The sequence below is a fragment of the Panicum virgatum genome, chromosome 9K, assembly GCF_016808335.1.
Source record: "Panicum virgatum strain AP13 chromosome 9K, P.virgatum_v5, whole genome shotgun sequence".
Lineage (NCBI taxonomy): Eukaryota > Viridiplantae > Streptophyta > Magnoliopsida > Poales > Poaceae > Panicum > Panicum virgatum.
Genome location: NC_053144.1, coordinates 10968407 through 10989587, shown reverse-complemented (window position 1 = coordinate 10989587; position 21181 = coordinate 10968407). Strand labels below are relative to the sequence as shown.

The window sequence follows — 21181 nt, the reverse complement described above, 5'->3', positions numbered from 1 at the left end:
AACTGAAGCATTTCTTTTTGGAAACCTAACTGGCTAATTTTGATACAGAATCTTCTAGTAGCAGAACCATCAAATGCTCTGAAATTTTTATCTGAAGCATCTAATGCTCTGTTCGTTCAAAAAAAAAGCATCTGATGCTCTGAAATTCCAACTCTAGTATTAAAATACATACATGCCATTCAACACCCAGCATTCAGCACGTCACTTGAAAATACAGAGATCTGAATTTAGGTTTACTACCTGAATATGTTATTCACATCACATGACAAGGCTGAAGACTGATGATCGAATATCACCTTATTGACAAGCTCACTTTTGTAGGATCTCCAGGATAAGCTCAATATCTGCTAATTGCGCAGCTAGGCCATACTATATCGTGCTACTGCTCTTTAAAGTTACAACTATAATTAAGCTATATAAAAGCACAATGTACAGCAAGTAACGTCACAGGATAAGAATTATTTGGCTGGTCTGACATCAAAACAAAGCAGTTTGATTCCATTACATCACAGTTATCAGTTCTCTCAATTCAAACACTGAATGCCATGGGGCCTAACTGGTGCAAAAAACACAACAGTACAAGTACTAATCCCTACTTAATGATACCACTAGACCAGATTCAAAGCTTGTTAAATTCCCCATTCATGCTGTTCAGGTAAGCAACAAACACCACACTGTACTTCCTAGACTTCAACATCAATCATATTCAAGTTCATCAGGTGTGATTGGCCTCTTGAGTGGTATGATGGACTTCTTCTCGACATCTTGTGATAACGCCTTTCTCATATCTGAAGAAAAAAGCAAATATACAGGCGTGAGCAACATCATCATTGCAAGAAAAAAAAAATGCATGCTAACATTTGGCACTGCAAGTGCTTACCAAGGCCATCTTCTTCCCCTGAGTAGTATCGAAGCACCCTCCGATAAACCACATAACCAAGCTATAGAAACAGGTGGCATAATTAGATAAGTTCACTTAGTACAATACTGTTTAATCAAGACTTCTGGTTTCACTTGCTAACATAAAAAAATTAGAAGTTCTGTTTGGAGCAGCAGAAATGGGATATTTAATTATGAAGTAGTAGATCAGAAATCATGAATTTGTAAACAGGAATACCTTTTCATACATCCTTATCGCTGGCATGTTAGATGCCCTTACAAAGAGATCCACAAAGTAGGCCTTATCCCTGAATAGGAAATTTGAGTTGTAATAGCTCGTGATACAATATATATGACTACAAGGATGATACAACTACTTGATAACACTAATATAGGTTGAATAGCTGATTTTTATGACTCATTATCTGAGTGAAAAGTAACCAGACTAGGACATTAAGAGGGATGACATGTCACCCTCACCATTCAGTTATCCCATTGTAAGTACCATCTTAGAAAGTAGGAAATGCTAGTGACAATGCAAAAATACTACATTCTTCCCACTTTAATGCTTTACCTTACTTTACACACATAGAACTTGAATTAAGCTCGCCAGACAGAAATGATCCTTGATCTAGTTAGCAAAAGCTGGAATCTAGAAGTTGAACCATAAAACAATTAGAGTAAATTACACCCGTCATACATCAACTTGTGCGGTTGTATCACTTTAGTCCAACAAATTGTAAAACACACGAATAGATGCATGAACTTGACAAAAGTGTGCTTCTACGGTCACACATACACCACAAAGCATATTTAGGCCACAACCTTTAATGTGGAGAAGAGAGAGGGCCATAATGCAAAATATCTCTTGGCTGATTGTGGTCTCTGCCATGTGATGATGCTCGCGCTATCTATCTGCCCAGTTCGATCCGTCAATTTTATGCTTGACAGATAAAATGTGGAGTCCCGAGAAGCTCTCAAAGGACCGGGTTTTCTTTAAAATTGATAGAGCCTTAAGATGGAAAAAGAATTTCTGAGATATCTGTCAAGCAGAACAGATCATACACAACAATTATAATTTCAGCAACCATGACATTGTGAAGAATCAATAATAGCACTAGAAAAGCGTAATCATATCCAAATAAAGGGGAAAATAGATCACGGAGACTGAATCCAAAGGATAACCAGAAACACAATACTTACATTTTATCGCTGATTTCCTCCAGCAAGTTCATGAGCTTCTTGGCTAATTTCTGCCTCCGAAATTCCGAGGCAACAGACACTGCCGTGACGTGCCCATGCCAAGACTCACCCTGCCCTTCAACTTTACCCATGACTGCAAAAGGATATCTAGCTTACTTCCCTTAAATTAAAACAAAGGTGGACAAGAAAGAAATGGAACAAGGAGAACAATATTCCATTCAGCTGTTCAGAAGGCCATAGAATCTCCATACTCCAACATTGATGCTCACTTGTTCAAGATTATATAACTACCAAAAAAACTAGGGTACTAGTGACTCGTTATTTGTATCTTCTGCTGTTTCATTCACCCCCACTAAGACTTATATAAACCAACATTGTAAATCTCGGTCCTCACGTGCATTTGCATTGCAACAATGTCTACTTGGAGAACAAATTCATCAATTGCACAGTTCGCATATCCACATATGATTAATTGCGCGAAAAACATACCAGATGAAGATAATCCAGCCCCCCCAAACAACTCATGTCTCAAAATTCAACTACCATCGAGGGTTTGCACTCTACAGTTTCAGCTTAACATTAATTTGACAAGCAACGATGCAGAAGAACTAGGAACACACAACTAGCCACACAAAATTGATAGGACAAACCAACCAGACGCCCAAACAACCACGAAGAAAGGGAATAAGAGACATACTGTAACCCATGACGCGGCCGCCAGGGCTGAGGGCGGCGTGGAAGTAGTCGGGCCAGCGCGCCATGTACGTCATGTAGAACGACATGTTGAACTGCAGCGAGCGAATCGAGAGATCAGAGGGAGCTCCCTCGAATCAAGGAACGAGGTGAGACACGGGGGTCGGCGGCGTACCGTCTCGGTGAGGTGGTCGAGGTTGACGGAGGCGAAGCGGAGGAGGTCGTCGCAGCAGAACCGCCGGATCGTCGTCATGCTTGCCCCCCCTCCTCGCCCTTCTCTCGGTTCGACGCTGTGGCGGCGCCGGAACGGGGTCCTCGTCGCCGGACGGAGCGGGTCGAGGTGGGGGCGGCGCTCTATCCGGAATTCCGGATTCGTGTCTCTCCCCCTTCACTCTCCCTCATCGAGTTGGGAGACTTGGGACCGCGGCTCGTAGAAGCTTCTGGAGGATAACGGCGAGACGGCCCTGAGCCAACGAAATGCTCGGTCTGGCCCATTTCGAATTTGGATGCAGCAAATGAGCCCAGTTAAATTCATCGCCGCCGCTCAGTGCGGCCCAAGCCTACCTGCGCGGAGAAGTCTTCGACATGGTCCACCGTCGAGAAGTCCCCGCCTCCACCGCGCCACCGCACGCCTTGACCGGCTGCGGCTGACGACGCCTCCGCCATTCCCCCACCCCATCAACGCGGCCCTAGCGCCAGCCACAGGCCACGGCACGAGTCTCTCGCCTCCCTACGCATGGACTCGCGCGGCGCGGGCGGGGGTCCCGATTCCTCCGCCGCCGCCGATCCGCCGAGCCCCGAGCCCGATCCGGCCGCGGCCGCGATGGATGCCCGCCTCCCGGCGGACCTGCTGCGCGCCGTGCTGCAGCGGCTGCCGCCGATCGACCTCGCGCGGTCCGCCTGCGTCTGCCGCGCGTGGCACGCGGTGGCCTCCGACCGCGCCGTGCTCGAGGCCGCCTTCTGCGCGCCATGGGGCGTGCGACGCGTCGTCGGCGAGCCGGCGACGCAGGCCTTCTGGCGAGCCGCCTCCCTCGGGAGGTTCGCGCTGTCACATGCCGTCCGGCGCGGGGATACCGTCCCCGGCGTCGCTCTCAAATACTCCGTACAGGTGCGTACATGTTCTGTATATCGCGCGCACTCTCCGTTCCCAACGATTTGGTGATTGAACTAATCTGTTTGTGTGCTGAGATGCTATCGAACCTGTCGAAGCTCCAATCATCCTCTTAGGAATCTGGTTTTGATCGCCCGAAAGTATTCTATGGCAGCATCAATTCGAAATGAACCTGACAAATATCATAGTAGTAAATGGGGGTAAAGACTAAAGAGCCTAAATACTACTAGAAGATCAACGATGTGACTATTTTAGGCTGTGTCTTCTCATAATCTCATCATCCCAATATGGAGTCATGAAACAGTGGAACTTAGTTTACTGAACAAGGAAATGAGCAAACTGTTGATGATATGTAGGTGACAAAGTATGCAAGAACAAACGTCAAATCATGAGCAATCAATTGCCTAGATTCATGTAGTATGATATCTGTCATTTGATGCCTTGAGACCAGTAAAGCTTAGCACTTGTGTAGAGTACATTATTTCTCATGCTGAAATGATTAAAGATTTGGTGCTCCAATTGGGAATTGTTGATGCGACAGTGAGTTTGGTGTGGCAGATAAAACTTACGCACATAACCATGATATGTTGAGAGGACAGAAGCAATAGAGTTGGGGCAGGAGAAGAGTTTTTTATTTTATTTTATTTTTTTAACTTAGAGCATGAGCAGTTTGCTATGGCATTTTTAGGGGTGTTGGTGAGCTGGATTGGGAAGTGGGACGAGGGAGGGAGTGAGGGGTTTGTCATCATATTCAGCATCAAGTATGGTGAAATTGTGGCTGCGGAAGGGATCACAGGCTCACTCTGGTTTTGGGGCCTTGGGGTGCTTGGAATTATTGTTAGTATTGAAGTTGGTGGTTTCTGAGACTCAATGCAATGTCATTACTTGAAATAACTAGCATTTATTTGGTTGAAAAGGTTTCTAGTTTTCTGCCTGTGGATTGGACATCACAACTACTAGTAACCATCAGGAATCGCACGTATAGCTTTTATATATACTGTGTCACAATGTGTGAAGTTTATGTCGCAAGTTTCTGACCATAACTTAGATCTACCCTTTAGGCCATTCCTAGTGGGGGCACTGGCGGAGCCTGACCAAAGAATTAGGAGGGGCCAGCCTTTGTTAATTTAGCCGCTAAAGCAATGAACAGTGTTAAATTACTGTTTAAGTAATGGAAAGTTTGCATGCTGGGGGGGGGCATGGCCCTCTATGGCCCCAACGTAGCTCCGCCATTGAGTGGGGGTTTCATAGGAGTTTCATGCACATTAATTAGCATGCCATGTAGGATTATATGATGACATGACATAGAATTTCAGAAGAAAGAGAAGAAACCAATTTCATCTAGATAAACTCTACACGAATACTAACACTCTATGAGTCTTGAAATTAAATGCAACATAGATCCTAGGAAACCACAATATGAAATTATGCATTGGGTGAGATAGTTTCAAACATTGTTTCATAGTCTTCTTGCGCAAACATTGTTTCGTAGTCTTCTTACTTACGTGGCTATCTTGGTAACATCAACATGAAACTCTCCACTGGGATTAGCCTTAACACTGTCTATAATTTTGAGGACAGTGCCAAATCGATACTACCAGTTTTATACTTGCTCTGTTGCTCAATTGGTTGAACTGAGAGATGCAGGAGTGCCAGCTATTTATGTTGCCAAGGCAACAAGTGTGATACATACCGATTGTGGATTTATTGCACAGTCACTTTTGTTGAATTTGACTATGCTACTTGAACCAAAAATATACTTTTGAAAGTGAGAATTTTATCCATGACCAAAAAATATGTATGAATTCTGATTGCTCGATAGTGAAGTCTGGTGCTGCAAGGTAAGTAGCGCATGACTGGCATGCTGTTGTTAGAATTTGATATATGTTGGATTAGGCAAATGGTTCTCCTAATATACTGCTTTCATAAGGTTTTGTTAACTGTATGTGATATAATCTATCGAGTTAGAAGAGCAACGGCTTGTTCTCAAGAATCTGGAAGTAGTGCTTTTCTATCAGTATCAGTCACTCATGCTCTTTCAATCATCATGATCTTGCTTCAATTACCGCTTACTACCCTTGGATTGCATTTGTTTGATAGTCATTCCCCTTTTGAACCTGGCGAATGCCAGCTTCCTTCCATATTCTTCATCAGACTGCACTTTTTTCATGCTAGTCGACCTGCATGCAGGTGACCGATATCAAACGGTTCAACAACATGATGAGTGACCATGGCATCCACTCAAGGGAGAGGCTTCTGATACCCATCAGTAATCCAGATATCCTTCTGGGTAGCACCTGCTACATCGAGATGGATCATAATGCGAAGAGAGAAGTTGCGGTATTTTACCCTGAGGGTCGTCCGAGTGGGAAAACTGAATCCTCGGCAAATATCGCCTCTGCAGAGAGGCGAAGCAGGAGGATTCTCGAGTCCGTGAAGCGGAGCCTGCATGTTGATGATGGGACTGCCGCATACTATTTATCTGTTTCCCAAGGTGATCCCAGGGCTGCCATGATGGAGTACTCTGAGGACCTGAGGTGGGAGCAGCAACGTTTAGGCCGGTAGATTCACAACAATATGGAATCTGTTGATATCATGGTGTTTCATGATTGGTATTGGTTGCTACCTGCTGGAACATCTATTGCTGGGTTTGCCCGCTGCAGTGTATCCTACAGTCCGAACCATTGTAATATAATACGAGCTTCAGTGTAAAGAATATAGACACATGTATGTGTTATAATAAGTGATGAAAAACAAAGTCGGTCATGTCTTATCGGATTATTGACTGGTGAAAGTTTTTCTTGTATGAACTTTTTTATAAATAAGTTTGTTTTTGATAAAGTTCTTTTGGGGGTTACCTTTTTCCCTCCTCACATTAAGCATCATCTTTGGTACGTTCTCGAAAAATATATATATATCGTATCTCTGGCATTGATAAGGTTATTGTGCAACCTTAGAGCTTCATCACCATGCGAGCCGCAATGACTCGAATCTGGGATGAAAATTTTGACTTCCTGTCATCAGATACCCTGCCACGGTTAGGGGTGGTAAAGGGCCCAACATTTTGAACTAGAAAATCTAAGGATCGGGCCCTAAAAGAGCCGGGCTCTAAACATATGTATTTTTGAAATAAAAATTTTAAGGGCTTTATTGGGCTGTGAAGAGGCCATTAGGGCCATGGCCCATTACCACCCCTAGCCACGGTTGATGCTATGGCAAAAACGATTTGACCAGAATTTGGCATCCTAAATTGCTTGCAAATTTGTGGTTTCCTAAGTGTCTGCAGGATTAGGTGACGAATAACGGCGATTCGCCTTCCAGTACAGAACAGACTGAACGGAGCCTCTTAAAAGGGTGGGAAAAGCATTTCAGAGGCTCTACCGCTCCCTCTACCGCTCTACGCCCTCAAGATAATCTTCCTCAAGATAATCTTTTCAGAGCCTCTGAAATGCTTTTCCCTGCACCGCTCTACGCCCCTCCCTCTACCGCTCTACGCCCCTCAAGATTATCCAGAGGTTGTGCATCAAAGAGAGATGGTATAGGAAAAGGGTGAGCCGACCCTGAGGGCTCGCGCCGCCGGCAGGAGCATTGCTTCATTGGAATCGCGATCCAAAATCTTGACACGCACACAACTTCTAACACACGTGGAGTCCAACTGTCCCCAACCATGTGACGCGGATTTATGTGTGCCCAGGGCAGGGCCACGCTGCTGGAAGCTAGCCATCGGAACCAAGCTAATTTCTTCTTCCTTTTCCGTCAGAGCGAGTGCTCGGCGTTCACCGTCACACACAAGCGTGCCTCTTACGATAACCACTGGTAGTGGAGAGTACAACTAACCCATTCCGCGGAACGAGCCTGCTTTTAGCGTCAGCATTTTCCTTTCTCTCTTTTAAAGGTTGCGTCGAGCATTTTGTGACAACAACCTACCTGTAATTCGTTTCACGATAACAAAATAAACAAACAAATCTAGCTGTCACCTCGTACTGCTAAGGCCGTGTTTAGATGCCAAAAATTTTTTGCACAAAATATCACATCATATGTTTGGACACCTGCATGGAGTATCAATGAAGTCAATTTACAAAAAAATTATACGAATGGATTGTAAATCACGAGACGAATCTAATGAGTCTACTTAATTCATGATTTGTAAAAGTGATGTTATAGTAATCATCCGTTAGTTATGAATTAATTATATATTTACTCAAAAAAATTAAATTATAAATTAATTAGGCTCGTTAGATTCGTCTCGCGATTTATAACCAATCTATGCAAAAAGTTTTGTGAACTTTATTTGCCTAATAAACGAAAACGGAGGGAGTACTCCGAAATAGTAATATTTTTTTTCAAAAATTTTACCCCTAAACATATAAACACACCAAGTTTCTCTCTTTTGTAAACGAGAGCTCCACATCGCATTACGTAACACGATTCCCATCCAATGAACGGAGGGCTGGGTCCGCATAAATCCGACTGAGTTAGGCGAGGCCCTGAAATCAAAGCAGGGAGAGGACCAGTATTATATTCTTTGTCATTGGTTTCCTTTCTTTCACCGTGGGCGGGTGACGGGTCTGGCCGGCCGGTCACGCAGATTTTCCATTCAAGGTCATCTCACAGCAATTTGAATAATAAAAGATCTGTGCTCGTGGCGACCACACGTAGTTCAATGATTGTCAGCGATTAAAGAAGGGCAGTTGGCTAGTGCCACAACCACTCCGCCTTGTCTTCACCATGACAAAACCGCGGGCTCGATCCGGCAAGAATATACCTTTCCTGATCTGATCACAAGATCAGTCAAAAACCGATGATCTATCTGTTTTTTTTTTCTCACCAAAAGCCAAAAGGACTACCACCAGCCGTGTTCGCGAGGGTCCAGTTTGTCGTTGGGCCAACTAGTGAAGATCATTACTAACATGCCGGACAAATGAAAGCAATCTAGAGAGGGCAGTAATGCAGGGAAGAATATCGATACGAGGGGAAACGCCGTGGAAGAACAACCCTCTCGCACAAAATCTCGCGGCGTCCGCGCGCGTGCCGGTCTCGCTCGCCATGGGAGTGCCAGGCGTTTGGTATATCGCACGCAGAACACGATCGAGGCTGGCCGGACGGCGCGTCGCCGTCGGTGCGGCCGGCCAGCGCCGTGGCCCCCCGTACGGCCAGCCAAAACTAAAACTGCGGCGGCGGCGTTGCGTTGGTACGCGGCGCGACGGGGAAGCGTGATCGACGGGCGGAAGAGGCCGGGTGCACGCAGGCGCCTCCCACACCATTCACTCCCGCGGCCCAATAATCGAACCGCTTTAACTTTGCGATCACGCGCGCGCGCGCACCCACGCTGGTGCTCCTACTGCTACCACCCGGTGTGTCGTGCGTGCCTGCGCTGCACCCTGCAGGCTGCAGCGCGCCTCGTTGTCCATGTGTGGCAACTGGCAAGGTACCATTCTAAGCTAATGCTGAACTAAATAGAGATTCGGTCTCATTCTCTCCCCGGCACCCGGATAAATAAATGTTCAAATCTCTAATACACCAAAAATGGAAGGTCTATCGACTACGTGGATGAAGAGAAAGAGAAGGAGGCCGGCGTCTGGCGACGCGCCGGCTCAAGCTGGCGAAGAGTGCATGCGTCCACTACTATTGGTTCACATAGTGGGGTCCGCCACCATCAAAGTGGAGCTTCCCAGTCGGCAGTCAGCGTGACTATTAACCATGCTTTTAGGTGTGGGGGCGCGCTTGCTGCCGCTCTGGTCACCGGGAGCCTCAGCAGGCGCGCGGACATCTGCCAGCCGCGCGCGCCGGTCCCCCGATCAGACGTTCGTGTCGTATTCGTATCACGTATTCACGCGCACGCCCAACACGAGCGCGGGGGCTGGCACGTCGCCGTCGCCCCGTCGGGGCTGGCGTCCCTGTCCCCCGCACGGCCGAGCCTGCAAAACCCCCGCGCCCTTGCGGGGCGTTGCTGCGCGGCGCGACGCGGCATGTTTGATTCCAAATTTTTTCCAGAAGTCCTGGTCACATCAAAAGAATTTTTACTATTTTATAGTATTAAATAAAATTTGTTTATAAATATTTTTTTACAGCTGAGTGCTAATTCGCGAGACGAATCTAATGAGCCTAATTAATTCATAATTTGCTACAGTGATGTTACAGTAACCATCCGCTAATCATAGATTAATATACCTCATTAGATTCGTCTCGCAATTTAGCCCCAGGGTTCTGCAGTTAGTTTTATAATTAACTTTTATTTAATACTTCTAAATATTAAAAAATTAGAGACTTTAAAAAAATTCATGGAACCAAACCACCCCGCAGCGACGAGCGCAAGCGACCGATCGCGCAGGTGCACGCAGGCGCCTCCCACTCCCACCCACACCATTCGTCCATTCGCGCCCCGCCCCGCAATAATCAAACCACATTATTAACTAGGCTATCCCGCTGCCACCATCCGTGCACCTGCAGCTAGCGCTAGGGCCCCGCTAACTAGGGTTGAAAACGGTCGGGATAAATCTCGTTTCGTTCCGCACCGATATCTCCATTTTACCTGCTCGTTTTCGCATTTTCGGACAAATTCGGATTCAGTACGGTAATACGGGATATCAAATTCGGAATCGGGACGGAAACGGTTTGACTGTTTTCCCGATCGTTTTCGGATTTCCCGTATTTGTTCGGGATATCCCGCTTTTACCAATTCGGGACATCCCATTTTTTGCAGTTGATGGAAACCAGCCCAAAAAAATTAGAGCACCCCATCCGATTCCATGACTGTGTTCCCTCCGCCTCCGCCAGCCTACTGCGAACCTGCGCTCGCCGCCCAGTCCAACTGTCCAAGGCCCCCAACCACGTCACCGCCGCAGGGGACGGAGCCAGGGGCACCACTGCAGGCCGAGCACCCCCACGAACTGGAGAATGGACCCACTATCTCGCTTAGCAGTGAGGGGCAGGAAGAAGACTAAGAGCTATAGGGTGTACGTTTTTTATATTGTGCTGTGCTCTACACTTGCGGGTCTTATTTGTGTATCTGAAACTTATTTGTGACTCTGTGTGAATGCGGCCGTGACCTGTCACCTGTGGACTCTGTGATCATGTGAGCCAAGGCGTGTCACAGTTCAACACTTATATTATGCTTAACTATTAAGACTTGTGTTATACTGTTAATATATCTCTGTGTTATTAATTATTATGATTTAAGATTTGTATGTGTTGTTGTGTCGGGTTGGTTGGATGGTTGGGTAATATTTCTTCATTGTACGGGTCGATAGTTCCGTTTTGACTTTTCATATTTCGATCGTTTTCGACACATTCCGTTCGAATTGGTTCGTTTTCGATATCCCGTAATTCTGTGTTCGTTTTCGTATTCGAGCTTTCCGTTTTCGATTTCGTATTCGTATTAAAATGTAAAAGTGAAAACAATAATAGAGTTATCCCGACCGATTGCGACGTTTTCAACCCTACCGCTAACGCGGGCACGTAGCCGCAGTCGGTAGCCGAGCCGCGCGCTCCGTTGCAGCTCGCCTGCCTGGCTATAAATCCCCGGCTCGCCCCGGGACCTCTCGGCCTCTCACCACACGCGCACCGTCGCCACTGCAAAACAAAAGGCCACCGGGTAGAGGAGAGGACGAGGAGTAGAGAGTTGGGGGCGGCGAAGATGCTGAGCGGGATCATCGACGGGCTGACGGGGGCGAACAAGAATGCGCGGCTCAAGGGCACGGTGGTGCTCATGCGCAAGAACGTGCTCGACCTCAACGACTTCGGCGCCACCGTCATCGACGGCATCAGCGAGTTCCTCGGCAAGGGGGTCACCTGCCAGCTCATCAGCTCCACCCTCGTCGACCCCAGTGAGCCCCCCTCATCCTCGTCTCCTTCTCCTTCTCCTTCCCTCCTTCCTTCCTTCCTTCCTTCCAAATCTCGAGCTAGCTAAAGAGCCCTCGATCTTGGTTGCTTTTCGATCCCTTGTGGAGGTAGCAAAGCATGCATTTTTTTCCCTTCACCATACAAAGCAAAATAAAAAGCGCTACTTGGGCGGCCAGCCATGGCTCGCTGCCTTTACCTCGGGTCCTCGGCCCACGGTCATCTCTGACGAGTGACGGGACATGGAAAGAATCGAGAGCAACACCGAGAAAAAGACAGCAGAGACTATAGCATGGGTGCAGAGCACCAGATGCTGGCCTGCTCGTGACAAAGTAAAAGAAGACACACAATACCAGCTCAAAGATCAAGCAACCAGAAACCACTTTTACTTTGAACTAGATTCTTTATTTATCAATTTACTATGCCCATGTATGTAACCTCCGGGCGCCGCGTGGTGCATGCGCGACACGCCGACACGCGGCGTGCGCGCTCGCACCCTGGCCTCCCGGTCCCCTCTCTCACACCATGCGGCGGCGGCGTGCGCTCGTGTGCAGACAACGGCAACCGCGGCAAGGTGGGCGCCGAGGCGAACCTGGAGCAGTGGCTGACGGCGAGCCTGCCGTCGCTGACGACCGGCGAGTCCAAGTTCGGCGTGACCTTCGACTGGGAGGTGGAGAAGCTGGGCGTGCCGGGCGCCTTCATCGTCAAGAACAACCACGCCGCCGAGTTCTTCCTCAAGACCATCACCCTCGACGACGTGCCGGGGCGCGGCACGGTGACTTTCGTCGCCAACTCCTGGGTCTACCCCGTCGCCAAGTACCGCTACAACCGCGTCTTCTTCTCCAACGATGTAAGTAGACGACGCCAGTGACATTCCTGGCCGGACCTGTTGACAGTCTCTGTCACACCTTATCGAGTGGCTACTTTTTAAGATCATGTTTAGTTTTCAAAAAAAAATCTACAGTATTTCATATTGAATCTTTAGACACATATATGGAATATTAAATGTAATTGAAAAAAATAACTAATTACATAATATAACTGTTTGATATGAGATGAATTTTTTAAACTTAATTAATTTATAATCGAATATTAATTGTCAAATAATAACGAAATGTATTACAGTGCCAAAACTCAACTTTCAAGTCAAGCTTACTCAATATAGATTTCTTTTTATTATTGCTAGGACCGGCACTGTTTGTCAATTGGCGTAGGTAGGAAAGAGTATGGTGTGGTGAAGAAAATTCAATGGAGTGGTACTAGTACAACTACCACGGTAGGGGAAAATTTAGTGCCAGCGACCAGAATGATCTTCAGGGTTCTGACGCGGGGAGAGGCATGTGGATTCACGTGACTAGAAGCATGTCCATTTCATTCCCCCGGGAAACTTTTTTCGAACGGTTGATGATGCCAAGGCACTCAAGTTTGCTTTCGAGATGGTAAAAGGTCGTGATGATCGAGTTGGTCAGGTCAAGTCTTCGGTCGTGTAGCAAATCAGCGGTTAGCGTGTGTGCTTATCTGTCGATGATACAGAGTAGTAGTAATTCATAAGGAGTATTAATCCATGGACTGACCAGGTGTAAGAGTCAGTCAACCAGTCAGTCAGTCAGTCAGTCAACATATTAATTTCTGTGTGTAAAAAAAACATATTGATTTTTGTCTCTCGTGCTGGACGGCGATCGACGCAGACGTACCTGCCGAGCCAGATGCCGCCGGCGCTCAAGCCCTACCGCGACGACGAGCTCCGCAACCTCCGCGGCGACGACCAGCAGGGCCCCTACGAGGAGCACGACCGCGTCTACCGCTACGACGTCTACAACGACCTCGGCGAGCCCGACCGCGGCAACCCGCGCCCCGTCCTCGGCGGCTCCGCCGACCACCCCTACCCGCGCCGCTGCCGCACCGGCCGCAAGCCCACCAGCACCGGTGTGTTAGTTTTTTTTAAAAAAAATTCTGCTATACTATTACTTCCTCTGACTCGTGGGTCCAGATCTCACGCGGACCCACAGTCAGAAACTCTAGCTGCAGGGTTGACTGACGCTGACCTGGCCGCAGACCCCAACTCGGAGAGCCGGCTGTCGCTGGTGGAGCAGATCTACGTGCCGCGCGACGAGCGCTTCGGCCACCTCAAGATGTCGGACTTCCTGGGGTACTCGATCAAGGCCATCTCGCAGGGGATCGTGCCGGCGGTGCGCACGTACGTGGACACCACCCCTGGCGAGTTCGACTCCTTCCAGGACATCCTCAACCTCTACGAGGGCGGCATCAAGCTGCCCAGGATCCAGGCGCTCGAGGACATGCGCAGGCTCTTCCCGCTCCAGCTCGTCAAGGACCTCCTCCCCGCCGGCGGCGACTACCTCCTCAAGCTCCCCATCCCGCAGATCATCAAAGGCGGTGCACATCGATCATGCTGATGAGTTCTGAATTGCTGGTACAGTGAGTGGTCGATCGGCGAGCTGACTGACTGAATGTTTGCGTTGCGTTGTGGATGGGGGAACAGAGGACAAGAATGCGTGGAGGACCGACGAGGAGTTCACGCGGGAGGTGCTCGCCGGCGTCAACCCGATGATGATCACGCGCCTCACGGTGAGCAGATGACCATGCTCTTGCAAAGATCGATGCATGCCTGCAAGCAATGCAAGCGTGTTGTGAACGAATGAATGGCGTCACCAGCCGGAGACGGAATGCGCCTGACGAACGACTCTCTCTCTCTCTCTCTCTCTCTCTCTCTCTCTCTCTGTGTGTGTGTGTGTGTTTGATCGATCGATCCATGGCAGGAGTTCCCGCCCAAGAGCGCGCTCGATCCCAGCAAGTACGGCGACCAGACGAGCACCATCACGGCGGAGCACATCGAGAAGGGCCTGGAGGGCCTCACGGTGCAGCAGGCGCTGGACGGCAACCGGCTCTTCATCCTGGACCACCACGACCGGTTCATGCCGTTCCTGATCGACGTCAACAACCTGGAGGGCAACTTCATCTACGCCAGCCGGACGCTCTTCTTCCTGCGCGGCGACGGCAGGCTGGCGCCGCTCGCCATCGAGCTCAGCGAGCCGTACATTGACGGCGCCCTGACCAAGGCCAAGAGCAAGGTCTACACGCCGGCGTCCAGCGGCGTCGACGCCTGGGTGTGGCAGCTCGCCAAGGCCTACGTCGCCGTCAACGACTCCGGCTGGCACCAGCTCATCAGCCACTGGTACGAACTCATCATAGTCTCCTTAGATGCGCACGTGTGAATTTATATACGATGAGATGAGACTATCCTGAACTTAATCGATGGATCGACGGATCCCAGGCTGAACACGCACGCGGTGATGGAGCCGTTCGTGATCGCGACGAACCGGCAGCTGAGCGTGACGCACCCGGTGCACAAGCTCCTGCACCCGCACTACCGCGACACGATGACCATCAACGCGCTGGCGCGGCAGACGCTCATCAACGGCGGCGGCATCTTCGAGATGACCGTGTTCCCGGGCAAGTACGCGCTGGCCATGTCCTCCGCGGTGTACAGGGGCTGGAACTTCACCGAGCAGGGCCTCCCCGCCGACCTCGTCAAGCGGGGCGTGGCGGTGGCGGACCCGTCGAGCCCCACCAAGGTGCGGCTGCTGATCGAGGACTACCCGTACGCGAGCGACGGGCTGGCCGTCTGGCACGCCATCGAGCAGTGGGTGGGCGAGTACCTGGCCATCTACTACCCCGACGACGCCACGCTGCAGGGCGACGAGGAGCTGCAGGCGTGGTGGAAGGAGGTGCGCGAGGTCGGGCACGGCGACCTCAAGGACGCGCCCTGGTGGCCCCGGATGCGGGCCGTGCCGGAGCTCGCCGGCGCCTGCACCACCATCATCTGGATCGCGTCGGCGCTGCACGCGGCCGTCAACTTCGGGCAGTACCCGTACGCGGGGTACCTGCCGAACCGGCCGACGGTGAGCCGGCGGCGGATGCCGGAGCCCGGCACCGAGGCGTACGCGGAGCTGGAGCGCGACCCGGAGCTGGGCTTCATCCGCACCATCACGAGCCAGATCCAGACCATCATCGGCATCTCGCTCATCGAGGTGCTCTCCAAGCACTCCTCCGACGAGGTGTACCTGGGCCAGCGCGACACCCCGGCGTGGACCTCCGACGCCCGGGCGCTCGCGGCGTTCCAGCGGTTCAGCGACGCGCTGGTGGAGATCGAGGGCAAGGTGGCGGGCGCCAACCGCGACCCGCAGCTCAAGAACCGGACCGGGCCCGCCGCGTTCCCCTACACGCTGCTGTACCCCAACACCTCCGACCGCACGGGCGCCGCCGCCGGGATCACCGCCAAGGGCATCCCCAACAGCATCTCCATCTGAGCACCGGCGTGCCTGCAGTCTGCTACTAGCCGTTGAGCGTTCTCGAGGCCATGAGAGCGAGGTTGGTGCTTGAACAAGGCACGCCGCTTTCGTGTGTGACTGTGTGTGACAGTGTGAGCGTCGTCGTGTCAATGCCGCATGAGAGCTTGTAGAGAGATCGGTTAATAATAGTTTTTGTGTCGGCCGGTAAATGGAAAATAACACGTAATAAAACGAAGTGAATGTTGCATAAAGTAACTGGCATTTCAAATCAGAGAGCTCGATCGCACACAGATTAGCGAAGCTGTTGGCGACCAAGCCGTTGACTTGAGTAATCTGGAAACTGTTGACCTCAATGTTTCTAGATGCAATCGTGCAAATCTTCATAGGTTGGCAGGAACCTCTGCCAGTATTATACTGGCATCCTGTGTAAAATCCAGACCCAGACCCAGGCCCTACGGATTGGTTGGCACAGTACACTATAATTGATAAAGAGAAAGAAGCGCCACACATCACGCAGGAATCTAATCTGAAAGGTTAGGCCAGCTTAAGCTTTGACTTAAGCCAGCTCAAGATTAAAGAAAAGCCGGGAACTTCCGTCAGAACCACTTCGAGATATAAGCTGTATCTGCGAACATTTCGGTTTGGTGAGCACATAAACTAAATCTCTCTGCTGGTACGGGAGATTTGGATGAGAGCATCTGCCGAGACCCATTCGTCAGCGTAAGAGCAAGTATTATGATCGCTCCCAGCCTGCTGAGATCCTCCGTGGCAGAGAGAAACGAGAGAGAGCGCCGCGGGCGTCTCGCGGAGCGCCCGCTCCCGGTCGGCGGAGAGGCAAATCGCGCTTCCCATTGGCTGAAAGTGTTGCAGTACATTGAATTCTAGCGGGACCCACCACAGTCGCACGCCACCTCACCGCAGCTCCCAGCCGGCTGCCGGCGAAATCATAGAACCTGCTCTAAAGCGCATGCCCAAAGCCCCACCATGGCACCAACCACGAGCCCGCATCAGCTTTTGCTTTTCAATACAGGTACAGACGTGGGCTCGAGCTGCACTGTAGTGAGCGATACGCTAGTCGCCAGAAGTGACTTTAGCAGTAGTGGCCGGCAGCCCGGAAAGGCGACAAACTTCACTCTCTGCAGGCATTGGCTGTCGGTTTCAGTCCTGATCACTGATTAAAGTCTCGGGCATTGCGGAAGATTCTCAACTCTTTTTTTGAAAAATTATAAATCTCTTACGAAGAAAATCTATACGAAGCCTTTAAATCTGTTTTGATCTTTTGATAAGCACAGGTACAGTACCGTCTGTACAATTCTAAAACGAAAAACAAATCGCTGAATTTCCGCTGCGATAAGTTCCAAAGAGGCTGCTAAAGCCTGAAGGGCTTGCAGCCGTAGCGAGCCAAACTGGAGCGAGACCCAGACCCCGGATCGCCATTGTGGTGGGTGAAGCACTGAACGTGCTAGGCGGCTGCTACCGCTATGGAGGGCGATAGGAGAGGGGTGGCTAATAATTGGAGGGAACAGACGGAATGATTGGGTTCTGTAATATATTCTCCTCGTTCATTCTTATTCCACACGTGTTCAGTGAACCTGTGCCTTTAGATTATGATCTGATATAACCCTGCTAATGGGTTGTAACATGTAACAGACTCAACCCCGTAGGCAATCCCATCCTGTCGAGATAGTTAATTTCTAAACTCTAACCATCCCACCTCATTACATGGGTAACCATAGAAACACTTAAGTTCTACTATAGATATAAAATTTAGTGGCTTCGCTCTTGACGTGGGCCCTACGTATAGGCATAGCCACACTGTTTCGCATAGAGTAGCTGTCAGTTATACTAAGTCATCTTCAATAAATTTCAGTTAATTTCGATAATAATTTTATAGTGTCAATGCGAGATTTTATTTCCAAGGTCCGGCTCTTGACGTGGGGAAAAACATGTAGTTCTAGTCATATTGAGTTATATCCAACAATTTCAGACATTTTCTATAAAATTTTATAGTGTGAATGTGAGGTTTTACTTTTAGGGTCTGTGGTTCTTAACATGGGGCCCGCATGTAGTTCTAGCCATACTGCTTTACTCAAAGTATCTGCCAGCCATACTGAGTTATTTCTAACAAATTTCAACCAATTTTTTATAAAGTTTTATGGTGTGAACGCGTAGTTTTTAATTTAAGGATCGGACTTTCAACATAGTTATACTGTTTTGCGCAAAATATCCATTTCAACCCACCCCAACCTGGCCCGACCCACATTTACATAGAACCCGCTCCTCCCTATTCCATTACCTAATATAACCCATTTTAATCCATCCAAACACACTCCACATCAAAAATCACCCCATAAAACCCATTTCAACCCAACCTACTAGCAGACCTTCGTGGTTAGCCTTTCCATTCCGAGAGCACCCTAGAGCAGCCCTTAGCAATTGACTAATCAGTCAACTTTTGGCACCTTTCGGAAGGTTTTTTTTATTTCTTAAAGTGGCACCTAACCAAAGGCATATCCAAATCACTAAGAGATCACTCTAAGGTCCAATTTATATCTCACAAATGATTGTCTCTAGCTGGTGCAAAGCAGTTCGTGATGCTTTCAATCCGCACTTCCATATAACTTTCTTGATTGATTTTTCACACGTGGATGGTCGCTCTATACTCATCAAATTAGGTTGGGTCATAACTTTAAAAAAAAAAGGTGGGGTCATTGTCATGTGTATCACATCAAATTATCAGCTGCATCATATATACGTCTATGTTTTTGTGCTAATAGGTTATTTTGTCCTAGCAACCATCTGTTACATGTCGCAGATTAGCATAGGGAAAAGTCTGTTTTTTAACCCTGAACTATCACGATAGTCTGATTTTGGCCCTTGAACTACGAAACCGGACATCCTACACCTCCAACTAACGAAACCGTTTGAAAAACAACCCTGGCTCAGCCAAAGGCGGTTTTGCTACAGTAAAATTTCCGAATTTCACACCTCTCTCAATTAAATAATAAAAAAAGCATAGTTAATATTATCTAAAAATCATGATATTTTTTTGGGAGGTAGATCAAAAGACAAGGAATCTATTTTGGCTAGATGTTCTACAATAGACATAAAGGAATTTGAATTATAAAATTTTAAAAATAGGTAGAATTCAAAATTCCTTGAATTTTTAGGTCATCTAAACCTATGATAAAAATGCATTAAAAATATGATAATTCATAATTTTTTATTTAGTTTAGTTAGGTACTTTTTATTGGCCCAAGTTCTATAGAAAATTCATAAATTAAAATTTGAGGAATCAAATTTGATTCAAATTTGAGCATTGCGAAGGAATTCAAAAACTTTCATAAAAACTTGGGCCAATAAAAAATACCTTATTAAACTAAATAAAAAATTATGAATTATCATATTTTTATTTCATTTTTATCAAAGGTTTAGCTAACCCAAAAATTCAAGAAATTTTGAATTCTACCCATTTTTTAAATTTTATAATTTAAATTTCATTATGTTTAATGTATCACATCTAGCCAAAATAAATTTCTTGTCTTTTTATCTACCTCCCAAAAAAATATTATGATTTTTAGACAATATTAACTATGCTTTCTTTCTTATTTAATTGAGAGAGGTGTGAAATTCTAGAAATTCGAAAATGTTACTGTAGCAAACCGCCCTCGAAACAGCTTGCTACAGTGCTCGAGGGGGTGATTCGGACGGTTTTGCCAGTTCGAGGGCCTAGGTTACCCGGTTTCGTAGTAGGAGGTTGAAAAACGGACTTCTTGACTAGTTCGAGGTTGTAAAATAGACTTATCCACGTGATCCCCGTGAGCTCCATGCCTCCATCCTGTATATATAGCTTATGTACCTTTTTTCTTACATGTCTTCTACACAGCCATCTAATGTGTCTTCGTCAAATGGAACAAGACACAAACTTTCATTCCAATGCAATTATTAGTTGTACTCACGTTATGTTCTTGTTGCTCAACTTCTCTGTCATCAAGTCCTCTTGTGTTTCTTGTGCTAGAAAGAACATTAATGCGAGGGCTTCACTGTTGGTAGGAGATACAGAGACACCTCATGTAAAATGCATTTTTCATCGGTTATGCTCGTTTGTCGCTACAATTGCAGGGATTTGCATAGGGAATGAGTAGTAGAGACACTTGATCTTGCAGAGCTTCTTGTGGTCATCAAAACGAGCGATGAAATGCCTCACGAGGTTGACGACCTAAATGTTCGCCACGAGAATCACGCCGAAAAAGCGTAGCGATACTTTCTCGGGCTCCTTCCACTACTTTAGTTTCCACAGTCCCTGGACGACCAAGAAACCTCTCAACGCGTGCTACCTAAAAAGGATCCCCTCTCTGAATCACCGTTCCTAAAAGGTGTTTAGATTAGTGTGATAACCACCATATGTTATTATGTCGGTCGTGCCTAGATTCTGTGTGATCATGATCCATCAAGGCATTGCACTGACTAGTGCTAAACAGTGAAGCCACCCACAGGTTGATAATAGATCATGACCCTAATAGTCTCTTCACAATCTAATTTGAGTTTTGTTAATTTTAGCTCAAAATTGAATAGAAGTAGAGCCCGGCCTTTTAGACCAGCCCGACCCTTAGATTATCTAAATAAAATTTTAAGACGCTTTAGGCACACCACACCCGAAAGATCCATTTGGTAAAGAAAGAAGAAGAAGAAGACTATGATCAGGGTCGTCGCAAGCATCATGCATGCTGTAAACGCCTTTAAGGATCATTAGTGCGTGGACCATCGACTGCGAGTGTTTCACGTGGTAACGTGTTTCCCCATACCCGCCGGATCCATGGCAAATTCTTACTCCATACAACATTAAAATAAATCTGAAATGATATTCGTTTCAAAAAAAATGTGAAATGATATTTTGGCGTATAGCAAGTTGGCCGTACAATATTAGTTGCAGACTGGTGCAGCCCTGTAGCACGACCGATCGGCAAGTCTGAGCCCCTCTACACAGTGTGATATTCCCGTGTCCAGTTCTAGAGAGTATCTTAAATTCTGGATCAAGCTGTCGATCCAATCGTTAAAGACAGATAAGATGTAGGGGTGTTTTTTTTGATACCCAACTGGTAATATTTAAAGTTCTAAATTTTAGCACTAGCTCTTCCAAACAAAA

At 47.7% G+C, this 21181-nt stretch overlaps 3 protein-coding genes across 3 annotated transcripts; 2 read left to right on the top strand and 1 right to left on the bottom strand.

Moving 5' to 3' along the window:
• Positions 1-434: 434 nt before the first annotated feature.
• On the bottom strand, positions 435-3226 carry LOC120650091 (N-terminal acetyltransferase B complex catalytic subunit NAA20-like). The gene is made up of 6 exons (XM_039927110.1): positions 2951-3226; positions 2780-2870; positions 2083-2215; positions 1118-1187; positions 881-941; positions 435-788 (listed from the first exon to the last, which is right to left on the bottom strand). The coding sequence occupies exons 1-6, from the start codon at positions 3026-3028 to the stop codon at positions 697-699; spliced, it is 525 nt and encodes a 174-aa protein (XP_039783044.1). The 5' UTR covers positions 3029-3226; the 3' UTR covers positions 435-696.
• A 152-nt stretch (positions 3227-3378) lies between these two features.
• LOC120650090 (F-box protein At1g55000-like) lies at positions 3379-6727 on the top strand. The gene is made up of 2 exons (XM_039927109.1): positions 3379-3883; positions 6077-6727. The coding sequence occupies exons 1-2, from the start codon at positions 3512-3514 to the stop codon at positions 6449-6451; spliced, it is 747 nt and encodes a 248-aa protein (XP_039783043.1). The 5' UTR covers positions 3379-3511; the 3' UTR covers positions 6452-6727.
• Positions 6728-11416: 4689 nt separating this feature from the next.
• LOC120650088 (putative linoleate 9S-lipoxygenase 3) lies at positions 11417-16305 on the top strand. The gene is made up of 7 exons (XM_039927107.1): positions 11417-11712; positions 12280-12575; positions 13414-13651; positions 13781-14116; positions 14226-14311; positions 14503-14918; positions 15018-16305. Exons 1-7 carry the CDS (start codon positions 11523-11525, stop codon positions 16051-16053), a joined length of 2598 nt encoding a protein of 865 aa, XP_039783041.1. The 5' UTR covers positions 11417-11522; the 3' UTR covers positions 16054-16305.
• The last annotated feature ends 4876 nt before the right edge of the window (positions 16306-21181 follow it).